The sequence below is a fragment of the Thalassophryne amazonica genome, unplaced genomic scaffold (genome assembly GCF_902500255.1).
Source record: "Thalassophryne amazonica unplaced genomic scaffold, fThaAma1.1, whole genome shotgun sequence".
Taxonomy (NCBI): Eukaryota; Metazoa; Chordata; class Actinopteri; order Batrachoidiformes; family Batrachoididae; genus Thalassophryne; species Thalassophryne amazonica.
In genome coordinates, this window is record NW_022986267.1 from 19,113 (window position 1) to 31,866 (window position 12,754).

Genomic DNA, 12,754 nt, shown 5'->3' on the forward strand with positions numbered 1-12,754 from the left:
TTTGCATCCTTTGTGTACGTCTCTGTGAGACGTACACAAAGGATGACTCGTCAGGTGATTTTGAATTTATGCCCTGCAGGTGAAAGTAATGACCTCTATTCGCCATCCCAAACGGCTGATCATTCGTGGAGACGATGAGCGTGACCACCCTTTCCTGGTGAAGGGCGGGGAAGACCTCCGCCAGGACCAACGCATAGAACAACTTTTTGGAGTCATGAACATTTTATTGAACCATGACACTGCCTGTGCTCACAGAGGCTTGCAGCTCCGCACCTATCAAGTCATTCCCGTAACCACCAGGTATGAAGCGCTCTCATTGTGCCGCTGTGTGGATCTGATTAGGCCGCTTCAGTCTGAAGTATGATGATCACACATCTTCTTTGTGGGAAAAATAAATGGTTAAGAATGTCACATTTACTGTACGTGGGCGACCAACATTTTTTGCCTTAATAGAATCGGACTGATTGAGTGGATGGAGAACACCTGCACTCTGAAAGAGTTCCTGAACAATGCCATGACCAAGGAGGAGCAGCAGATGTCATGGAGGTACAGAGATCTCACTTTAATATTTAAAATTATTTAAATGTTTAAAATATAATAGTAACCCAGATCTCAACCTGTTATTCATTGAGAAAGTATCAGTGTCACAAAATGTCAAGAATGATTACTTAAGTACAGTAGAACTATTTTTGTCTTAAATTGATGTAACGCACTGATCTGGGGTTTAAAAGGAAAATGAAAGAGTTTGAAGAAAAAGTAAATGATACTTCTTCCTCTGAACTATATAAGGTAGTACAGTTAGTGGAGTTTATCTTCTCTGATACAAGCAGGGTCATCACTTCTGTGACCTACAAAAGGAGGTCAACTGGTGGTGACCTAAAGACAGGAACTTAAATCATTTAACTGAAGAATTTGCTCTATAAATTAAAAATGTAACAATGCTAAAATACCATCAGCTGTATGACCATAAAATAGGAAACAGAATATGACCTTTTGACCTCTTAAAATAGGTCCAGGTTAGCCACCATCCTTTGAATCAATCCTTCCACTTTGTGCAGTTTTGCGTTTTTGCATTTGGATGCAAATACACTTAAAGTTAACTAATGATTACAGCTCACACAGTGGAGCGCTCTAGATGTTAGCCAGACCTTGGTGGGTTGCTGAGTATCCTTGAGTGAGACACTGAAACCCCAAACTGCTTAAGCTTGATTATAGTCACAGTTACACAAACATTGTGACCTTTATAAAGTTAAACTTATGGTTGGGTGGGTTTAGTGTTGTTGTTATCATGACAAATTCAGATGCAAGGTACTCATCATGTTAGAAGTATTTTCAAGTGTGACACAGTTTTGTTTTAAAATAAAACCTGATTGAAGGTTTTTTCTCTTTCAGACCTGCTGAAATGTTTCATAAATGGCTCTCAAAATATGGTCCAATCACCAAAACCAAGTCTGAAGTGCCAGCTATCCAACTGTATAATTGGGCCTACAGGTAACAGTATCACGTTGTACAGTATGCTAGTTACCATTTTTGCGTTTCAGCTGAATTCTCATGTAATTTATGTCTGTAACCAGTTTTCATACTCATCATTAGATGTCCCACTTCAATGAAAGGAACTATCAGACACCTCAGCTCCAGTAAACTGTGTACTTTTTACAATTTGGCAGGAAAGCGAATCGTGCTGAGACCGTAAGCAACTTTATGAAGGTTTTACAGCTTGTGCCCAGCGATCTGCTAAGGTCAGGTGACTCTCTGTATAAGAAAACTACGTCTTAAGGTCAACACTTCCAGTAAAAACGTGTCTCCCCCTCCCTGGCTTTCTAGGAGAGCTTTTCTGACGATGAGCAACAGTCCTGAGGCCTTTCTTTCCTTGCGCTCTCACTTCATTAGCTCTCATGCCTTGCTCTGTGTGAGCCACTGGATTTTAGGGATTGGAGATCGCCATCTCTCCAACTTCATGGTTAACACGGAAACAGGAGGCATGATCAGCATTGACTTTGGTCATGCATTTGGGTCAGCTACACAGGTGAGTCATGCGTCGGCTTTTATATTTAGTTAAAAGGTGTCGAATTTACTGACGCCTTTTAAGTGCAGAATTTAAAATATGTTCAGAAACAAATGTAAATGAACCACTTTTGTATAACTACAATATTTAATAAAATGCACAACGTTATTGAACAATAAAATGAAAATGGTTTCATGTAGTGAAATGAAAAAAAGCAACCATAAAATATATAATATACAACATCAGGACATTGATTACAGGAGCATCAGAATGACAGCCATGACATTCTGATCATGTGCCATGTTTCTTTGGGCATGAACGCAGGTGTGTCAAGGACCCCATTGACTGGAGGCCACTTTTCACTCGCTGCAGCAGTTAGATGGTTGTCTGCCTGAGTGTTTGCTATCCAGGATCCAAGGCGGTAGTGTTGCGTGGCACCCGTGTTTGCTCAGGGACCTAACCTGATCTTCCAAAAAGGAGACTCATGAGGGAAATTACCAAGTCATCCATAATTGTGAAGGAGAAGGATCTGTGAAGAAACTGCATAACGCAACTTTTATCTGTTGCATCACCAGTTGCACAGCTTTGTGGTGCAGTTTAGCAGAAAAGGATTTTCTGAAACAGATGATGTGAAATTTCAGCTGTGGTTTACCACAAGGCACACAGGAGACTCTAGATTTTGTGTGTTCCATTGTGTTTTCTCTACTCCATAAAGCTCTGGAATCAGCGATACAACAAATAATACCTAAATTTTGTGTAATTTTTCCAGCCACAGAGGCATTTTTAATTCTTTCAGTTTTCTTGGTGACTTCCCCTTAAGCCTCTTTCACACTGGGCTTGTATACAGTTGCGCTGTGATGCGTATGGAGTACGCTGGAAAATTGCGCACATTTGACATAGTCCTTGTGTAGACTGGTGTGTGATTGCATGTGTTTTCGTTCCTAGTCTTGTTTACAGTTGCATTACTGCCACGTATGTAGCCATCACTGCTACGTTCTGCCTCTGTGGCAGTGCGCTCCGTTCTCAAAACGGTTCACGAAAGCAAACGACGCTCATGTTTTCCGACGTACAGCAGGACACACTGCTGTCTCATCACGGCTCATAAGATCAGATCACAAAGTTCAGAGTCCATTGTGTGTCCCAAAAAAAAAAAGAAAATTTGCCATTTAAACTCACATACTTGAACATCTCGATTCTTGTTTGAGCATGTGAGAGATGGACACAAAGCGCTGTCTCTGGCCCTGAAAAAAAAAACAAAAAAAACACAGACAGTGCTGTCTCTCTCTCTCTTTTTTTTTTTAGGACCTGCTGCTTCTGTTCTCCGGGTTTTGAAAGAAATCCAGTTTATGAATTGAAAGAATGTAACCATGTGTTCTGATTGTCAGGTTACTGAAGTGTATAAATGCATCCCTGCCATAGATTGGCTCATGCACAAGCAATGGCTCATGCAGCCAGTTCGATCAGCTGTTTTAAGCATACACAGGTGCTATGGGCTGAGTTTTACCGCACACTTGCGCTCCCAGCATGCACAGGCGCTACCGGCATGGATCATTTCACCGCACACTCGCACGTAGGTCCTGTTCTGAGCACACACACGTCCACCAATTGATCACCTGTTGTAAGCAGGCACAGACGATGTCGGATGTGTGGATCATTCAGTCACACGCATGCACGCCAGTTCAATTAGGAGTTAACCTGGACATGGAAATGTCCTGCTTGCGATCAGTCCGTGAGTAGGAGTTAATGGACTTTACTTAACTTGCTGCACTCATGAGAGAATTGGAGGAGGTGAAAGAAAGCTGCGAGCTGCAGCGGCGATATCACATGCGATCCGTGCATGAGAAGTGAACGGTGGACGTGGAAATGTCTTCCACTGGAGATCTGTCCATGAGGAGTGGACTTGGACATGTTCTCTGTACGTGGAAGCTTGGCTCGCCTCTTCTTCTTTCATGGTTTTGAAACTTCGCTGCAAGCAAAATCCAGCGGGATGAATAAAATCTATCAATCCAGGTATTACTGATAAACGGATTTGTCGCCCTGCCGTGTAGAATTGCAGAGGCTTGGTGTACAGTAGCACAGTGTTGTGTAGAATTACAAACAGTTGCGGAGTGTTGTGTAGACTTGCTTGAAATCTGCGTAGTTTCTGCATCCAGTGTTCTATGCCAAAAAAATTAAACGTTTAATTTCTTGCGTCCTCCTCGCGTAGCCCTCAGGATACTGCTGCGTGGGGGAGCAAAAACTCGGCGTAGAGCTGCTTAAACTCGGCATAGAGCTGCTTAAACTTGGCGTAGACGGTAGGCCACAATATGCAGTAAAACGTTGGCCCTGGTATGAAAGGGGCTTTACTAGTCTCTGTCTTGCACAGTCACTCACCTTTTGAGACTACTCCAGATTTACCACACAGTACCATACTGTGTCTATTTCTTAATGATTGATATAAAGTCCAAGATATATTCAGCAAGTGGGAAATGTTCATGTGTCCATCCCCTGACTGAAAAAAATGATAATTTACTATAAAATGATCAGTGTGCCAGTAACTGTCAACTGCACGTATTTCCACTATATGAAAGGGTTGTGCTGCTCTTCAGTAACTGGACATTTTCTTAAATATTCCAGATAAAAAAATGCTGGGTAGTTTGCATTAATTTCTGAAGATATTTTAAATTCTCATTTTAAAGTTATGGGGTGCCAGTAATTCCAAACCCAAGACTGTAATTTGGAAGAATAAATGAAGAGGAACATAATCAGTATTTGACGTTTATCTTGTAACGGATGTAATCGTGTGTGCACCAGGCATACAGCAAGTAGGATACAGTCCATTCAATTTCAATTTATTTCACTTATATAAAGCCAAATTACAACAAATCTGCCTCAAGGCGCTCCACACAAGTAAGGTCTAACCTTACCAACCCCTAGAGCAAGCACAAAGGTGACAGTGGTAAAGAAAAACTCCCTCTGATAATATTGAGGAAGAAACCTCAAGCCGACCAGACTCAGAGGGGTGACCCACTGCTTAGGCCATTCTAACAGTTACAAGGTTTTTACAAAGCTGAAGAAACAGAAAACCAGAATAACATCAAAAACACTGTAAAGTAACTGCATGCAGTTACTTTAGACAGGTAGCCAGAAAAACATTTTGCAGTGTGTATACTTTTGGGTTCATCAAGTCATGTGATCATGTTGTTGTTGATGTTTTCTCTAAATTGGCATCTGTGTGTCCTGGCAGTTCCTTGCTGTTCCTGAGCTCATGCCGTTCCGGCTCACCAGGCAGTTTGTGAACCTCATGCAACCCCTGAAAGAGTTGGGTTTGATCCAGAGCATCATGGTGCATGCGCTGCGAGCTTACCGGGCCGAACCAGACCTGCTGCTCAACACCATGGATGTATTTGTCAAGGAACCCTCACTGGATTGGAAGGTATCCAACAGTGCTCCCACAGCCAGCTTTTTACAGGGTGAACTGTTGAAGAGGAAGTTTCAGGCGTTTTGTACCTGGATCGTTGTCATCTCCACAAATTCTTGTGACGGAGAAGGAAATACGACAGAATTTTGTGCATAATCGGTTCTTCATATCCTGTGGATATTTGTCAGTGCCACTGCTAGCATGCTAGCATCCTGTTGCCCCTACGTCACTCACAGTTGAGAATGAGCTGAGTGAACAGGTCATGTGACAGTCTAAGAATCCTCTTCAGTTCCTCAGCCAGACAGTAAAAATCTGCCCCATGTTGATCCCAGTCTGCATTTGGGCATTTTCCTTTTGTGAAAGTGAGGCGTGATTGCATCAGATGAAAAGCACTGTATAAATGCAGTCCATTTATCCTTTACATTCCAAACCTTTCAAATGTCCACGTGTCAAGCACTTTTTAGTGCAAATGAAACCACCATGACGGATTTGTTTTTAGGTGTAACACTCAGTGTGTGTTGCTAAGACCATAGTTATTGGATTTATTGATTTACAGATCCAACGACTGCTCTAAAAATCACACTCAGTGAAAAAAATTGCCTCAGGCCACTCTTTATTTTTGCTTTTCCTGCCGACTGCTTGGTGTGCTGCCCAGAAATTTCAAGACTCAAGAGTGACTTAGAGCGGTGTTATGTCCTCAGTTTGTGAGCTTTAACTGATACCCTGTCTACATCATGGATTAAACTGAATTTTTATTGGTGTGCTTCCAAAGGGTCACAGTGCCTGTACTTCCTGTCCGGCCATGGAGGAGCTGCACCCTTAAGTTTTGATGAGTGGACAGTCCAACTGTGCACACACACTGGATGTGTCTTGTTTGCCCATGGACGAGTCCCATGAACTGGATGTATTGTATTTTCCCCTTTTTTATTTATTTATTTTTATGAAGACTGCTGTGGAAATAAGTCTAATGCTGCCACACCTGCAACGAGCCCCATGCACGCAGTGACAGCGAGCGTCACCTGTGTGGAGAATGTGGATGAGGTGATCTGGATTTCTTAATTGTAGTTTCATTGTCTGTGAGGACATCAGTGGAAGCTGAGAGATGCAGATCCTAGACATCATCAGACATGTACATTTTCTGTGTAAATGCAGATTTCTTTTTACCCCCCCAAAAAATAATCAGATTTTGGCATCTATCATGCAGATCCGTGGATTGCTCTGCGGCTCCATCACAAATGACTGCTTTTGCAGTCTTCATCAGCCAGCGTGGCCCACATCAGTAACACATTGTTCTGACTTAATGTGTGCCAAATGCTGCATCGACACATTAACGTTTAAATCAGTCCTCGACATTTTTCCCCTGGATTAATTGCACAGATTAAATAATTGTGATTTTGTGTCACGGTGACTTGATTTTAAAGTCGACAAAAAAATTACAGTCTGTTTGGAAGAAATGCTTCAACTCCACAGCAGATGTTTGTTCACAAGATTGTTTACACTAAAAGTATAAAACTTTGGCCCTGGTCCATAATTTTTCATTAAAAAAATTGAACCCATCAATTCCCCAAAACACTAATTATTATTTAAACTTTGAATATTATTATAAATTTAATTCTAATACATTTTTTTTTACCAACTGACCCTTCAAACTGTTTTTTCTTTTGTTTTTTTATTTTTTTTGGCTGACCCTGGTCCTCGAGTCCCAGAAAAATCTGTAAAACAATAAATTCAATAACTATGGCCTATAGGGGTTTAATTTCAATGTAATTTTCAGATTTGAATTGTTCCTTTGTAATACAGTAAAGTACTTAACATTTGTTTGTAAAACTACAGTATAAATTAAGTCTGTGTTACTGTTCTACAGAACTTTGAACTGAAACAGCTGAAGAAGGGCGGCACATGGACCGAAAATATCAACGTCAAAGAAATCAACTGGTACCCCTTACAGAAAGTGAACTTTGCGAGAAGGAAACTGGAAGGAGCAAATCCTGCAGCTGTAACCAGGTAAGGGTGGACTTAAACCTGAGACACGGGTCATTGTTGTCCACCTGTACTACAGCAGAAGTGTGTGCGAAGTCTTATGTTGACACTGTGCACGTATTGTCTGTAAAGAGACTGTTAACTGTGTTTCTATTTCATTCCTTCTGACCGCCAGAGGGCGGTGCTTAACACCTGGATTATCCCATGTGCAGAGGTCGAGATCTTATACCAATAAAGTCACGTTAGTGAATGCAACCTGGGTGACGTCAGCAACAACATATAAGACTGTGTCACTCAGCATCCTGTTCTTTCGACATCTCGTGCATCTCTCAGCTGTCCACCTTTAGGCCACCTACAGGTAGACCTCTCAGAAATGACCGGCGGAAACGACAGGACAGTCATGACCGCCCTTTGAAATCATCAAAGGGCTGCAGGTCAGGACCTACAATTTTCAATTCAGTCGTCATCCCCCCAGGTTCAGTGGGGTAAAAGTTACAGTTGTTACAGACCCAGAGAGGTCTCTTGTTCTCAGGCAGGAAATTTCAGAGCTCCTGAAGAAAGGAGCCATAGAAGAGGTTCAGATCAGTTAAGAGGGATCTATTCAATTTATTTTCTAGTTCAAAAAAGGATGGTGGTTTTCATCCTATTCTTGACCTTAGAAATTTAAATCAATATGTAAAGGTACTGCATTTTCACATGCTCCGCATGACAGATGTTTTCCAGGGAATTTAGCAGGTGGACTGGTTTTCTCGTGTGGACCTGACGGTGCCTGTTTCACATCCCGGTGGTAGCTCACCACAGGCAGTTCCACCGGTTTGCCTTCAAGGGCATACTAGTTCAGAGTCTTTCTATTCGGACTCTCCCTCGCTCCCTGTACATTCACCAGGTGCATAGCAACAGCACTCTTTCCTTTGCAGGCTTGTGGAATATGGATTCTTCCATATGACTAGTTTGTGTGTGCTCTGAGCCCAAAGCAACCACTGGGACAGCACTTTGACCCTACTGAACCATGTGTGGCGGTTAGGGCTCTCTTTGAATTTTGCAAAGAGCTCCTTGACTCCCAGCCAACAGGTGGTTTTCATTGACATTGCAGTTGACTCAGTGGTGATGAGCGCTTGCCCATCCCCACAGAGAGTGGATGATATTCTCACCCTGGTCTCCCATGTTCACATGAATAAAACACTGACTTACGGTCTAGTCCTCCAGCTGAGGTGAAAGCTTACTGCAGTATCAGTAGTCGTACCTCTGGGACTCCTGCCCTTGTGCAACTTACAAATTTGGCTCAACAGCCTGGGCCTTGATCCCAAGCTGCACCACAACAGGTCTGTGCATGTGCCTGGCTGATACTATCAACATCTTCAGCCCTTGACAGACAGGGAGTTCATGACACCCGGTGTTCCTCTGAGCTCTCTGCCCTCCTGCCAGGAGGTTGTTCTAACAGATGCCTCCCTTTTATGTTGGGCCACAGTGTGAAACCACAGAATGATCAGGGGTGTCTGGAGCGCTTGGGTGAGGCTTCATCACAACAATGTGCTGGAGCTGCTGGCGAGCTTGGAGGCATTTCTCCCCTGCCTTAGAGGGGAAACGTGTTTGTTCAGTTGGACAACACGTCAACAGTCTACCATATAAACCGTAAAGGGGGCACCAGACCTGTTCATGCCCTGAGAGAAGCCCAGAATCTTCTCCAGTGGGTTTTGCCTCACTTGAAGAGTCTCACAGCTGTGCATCTGCTGGGGGTGCTGAACAATGCTGCAGATTTGCTCTGACGACAGAAACCACAACCGGGCAAGTGGCAACTGTACCCGGATGTGGTTCAGATGATCTGGGAGAAGGCAGAAGTTGATCTGTTTGCCTCAAACGCCACAACAGACTGTCGCTTGTGGTTATCTCTCTCAGAACCAAACAGCCCCTTGTTCCAAGACCTTCTGCCTCACCCTTGGCTGGGCCATCTCCTGTATGGCTAGCCGTCTTCAACCATTGTTTGATAGTGGTCTTTCTCTCTCTACTATTAAGGTCTATATTACAACTCGCCACATTATGGTGGATGTTCAGTCAGTAGGGTCACACTCTTTGATATGTCCTTTTTTTAAATGTGCTCTCCGGCTGCAGCTTCCAGGGGTTGCACATGTGCCATCCTGGGAGCTTCCATTGGTCCTGTGGGGCTTATGTTCTCCACCGTTTGAGCCACTGGGAGGCAGTGACCTCAGATGGTTGTTTGTTAAGACTCCATTCCTCCTTGCAATTTCATCCATAAAGCATATTGGCAAGCTCCATGCCTTGTCAGCAGTGGAATTCTAATGCGTCAGAGGTTACTCTGTGGCTTAACCCTTCTTTTCTACCAAAGTGAGGTTTGGCATTTCATGTTAACCATAATCCACAATCTAGTGCAGAGTCTAATTCTAGTGTGTTGTGTCCTGTTCGCACACTTAGACGTTATTATTGAATTGACAGCTGAGTTCCGCGGAACTGATGCAAGCTGTCTGTCTGCTTTGGGGGGCACAGGAAGGGCTGTGTCTTGTCCAAACAAAGACTGTCACATTGGATTGTTGATGCTATATTGGGGGCTTGTAGGACAGATGACCATCAACCTCCTCCAGTGAGATGTCATTCAACCCGGGTCGTGTCCACTTCCTGGGCTGCCCTGAGAGGTGCCCCACTGAGTGACATCTGTGCTGCAGCAACATGGGCTTCCTCCTGTGTTTTCACCCGCCTCTACAGAGTTAATGTAGCTGCTCGTCATCCTGTAACGACAGCTGTATTATCAGCTTCTTCAAACTGCAACTGAGGTTCAGTCAGTGCAGATTCCTCATGACCTTGTTAGTATGAGGTCAACCAGGTGCTAAGCACCGCCCTCTGGCAGTCAGAAGGAATGAAATAGAATGGGAGTTACATATGTAACTATGGTTCTGTGAATTCCGGATGATCGCCAGAGTTGGTTATCACTGAGTCTAGTCAATAGATTTCTAAAGAACAGAATGCTGGGTGACACAGTCGCTGACATCATCCAGGTCATGTTCACTAACATGACTGTTGGTATAAGATCTCGACCTGTGCATGTGTGGGATAATCCAGGTGCTAAGCACCGCTCTCTGACAGTCAGCCGGAATTCATAGAACTGTAGTTACATACGTAACTCTCATTTTGTGTTCAGTGAGGAACTGCAGCTCGGCTTTGAGAAAGACGCTGCCTTCGCTGAACTGCAGGCTGTCACCATGGGAACAGAGGAGCACAATGTTCGTGCTAAGCTTCCAGCTGCAGGTTTGTCGGTGGAGAAGCAGGTCGACTGTCTGCTTGACCAAGCCATGGACCCCAACGTGCTGGGCAGAGTTTATGCTGGCTGGGAACCGTGGGTCTGATTCTGTCATACAAATCCTAATCTGGGATACAGATACATAGCCATATTTAGGGGGAGATAAACAGTTTAGCAGATTTCTTAGAAGATGAAAACTACGGGTCTTTGTTAAAGTTCTGAATTGTGATATTAGGACATGTTATGGCCACATTTGCTACTGTGTTCGGAAGGAGGAATTAATGCCCTATCATGGTGTAGTCAACATGTCTTAACTGACCACTAAGTCCTTATAATCAATAATGTTTGTTAAATATTGTTTTACAGTGGTGGAACAAATATGGCAGCATTGGTTTATACTTGCATTTTTCCCCATATGTTTAAACCTTGTATGTTGAAACTGAAATAAACTGATTGTTCATGCATAAATAATTTCTTATTGTAAGTCATTTTACACCTTATTTCATAACTGACTAAATAATTTTTCGTGTGGTTAGGATCTCAAATGGGGGGGGGGGGTCATCCATTTTCCCTGAGTATAGTTAAATATGACACCAGTTTTAAATCGTACACAATAGACAAGCAGCAGCGCAGTGGCCAAGTGGTTGATGCGCACTTCTTTCCAAAGCAGGTTCCCAATTCAAGACCACCCGTGCCCGTTCCCTGTGTAATGTGGAGCACTCGTCAGGAAGAACATGCAGCACGAAACGTGTGCCAAATAAATATACAGATGGGGTCTTCGGTAGCCACCCACATGCAAAAGCTAAAAGCAGCTGAAAGTGCAGATGCGGGGGCTATAAACAACCAACAGCAGCCACCAGAATGTGGCCACTGCTGTGGAGATAAGCTGTTTGTAAATTCAAAAACCAGATGTATAGAAGGAAGGAAGAAGGAACTGCTTTGGATTCATACAAAATCCTTTCTGCAGGGTTGTGTGGATTTGTGATCATTCTATTTGCTGTTTAGAATGTAAATGCTGTTAAACAGAAAAGACCATTATTTCTGATTTAATACATTTCTGTGCAGAAAAGGCTTGGCTCTCTCACTAAAAACTACATCTGCTCCTAATTTCCATCATCCCCTGTATGGGTGTGTTATGCAAGCAATACAAAGTCACTTTTCCAATTGTTCTGGTGCTTTAAAGTTCACCAGATTTTAATCAGTTTATCTTCATCATAGGCCCCTTTAATTTGGAGATATACAAGGTTATGGGAACAGGCTTATCTGTCAATGCACTCACTGTATTTTACAGTGTAGTTTTGTGATGTCAAATTTCCAGCATATATGTATTTATCTCGAACAGAGACAGTGTGAACTAGACATGAAAGCTAAAGTACAGTAGTGTTCAGAATAATAGTGCTATGTGACTAAAAAGATTAATCCAGGTTTTGAGTATATTTCTTATTGTTACATGGGAAACAAGGTACCAGTAGATTCAGTAGATTCTCACAAATCCAACAAGACCAAGCATTCATGATATGCACACTCTTAAGGCTATGAAATTGGGCTATTAGTAAAAAAAAAGTAGAAAAGGGGGTGTTCACAATAATAGTGTTCTATTCAGTGAGTTCATCAATTTTGTGGAACAAACAGGTGTGAATCAGGTGTCCCCTATTTAAGAATGAAGCCAGCACCTGTTGAACATGCTTTTCTCTTTGAAAGCCTGAGGAAAATGGGCCATTCAAGACATTGTTCAGAAGAACAGCGTAGTTTGATTAAAAAGTTGATTGGAGGGGAAAACTTATACGCGGGTGCAAAAAATTATAGGCTGTTCATCTACAATGATCTCCAATGCTTTAAAATGGACAAAAAAAACAACAAAAAAAAAGATACGCGTGGAAGAAAACGGAAAACAACCATCAAAATGGATAGAAGAATAACCAGAATGACAATAAGAAATATACTCAAAACCTGGATTAATCTTTTTAGTCACATAACACCAGAAAACCAGTATCTGGTGTAACCACAATTTGCCTCATGCAGTGAAATAAATCTCTTTCACACAGTTGAGCAGCAGCCAGGCCCCATCAAATGTATTTGCCCACCCATCTGTTATATGACGAACTAGTCAGGTTGAGAC

General features: G+C 42.7%; 1 protein-coding gene across 1 annotated transcript in view; it reads left to right on the forward strand.

The window, feature by feature from the left end:
* prkdc (protein kinase, DNA-activated, catalytic subunit) overlaps window positions 1-10,794 on the forward strand; it is a 28,410-nt gene extending 17,616 nt beyond the window's left edge. The window contains exons 7-14 of the mRNA XM_034165437.1: window positions 80-300; window positions 454-546; window positions 1,393-1,491; window positions 1,668-1,739; window positions 1,825-2,026; window positions 5,232-5,420; window positions 7,270-7,409; window positions 10,537-10,794. Of these exons, the coding sequence (XP_034021328.1) occupies window positions 80-300; window positions 454-546; window positions 1,393-1,491; window positions 1,668-1,739; window positions 1,825-2,026; window positions 5,232-5,420; window positions 7,270-7,409; window positions 10,537-10,741 (1,221 nt within the window). The 3' untranslated portion in view covers window positions 10,742-10,794. The remainder of the gene's footprint in view (window positions 1-79; window positions 301-453; window positions 547-1,392; window positions 1,492-1,667; window positions 1,740-1,824; window positions 2,027-5,231; window positions 5,421-7,269; window positions 7,410-10,536) is intronic.
* Window positions 10,795-12,754: the final 1,960 nt, after the last annotated feature.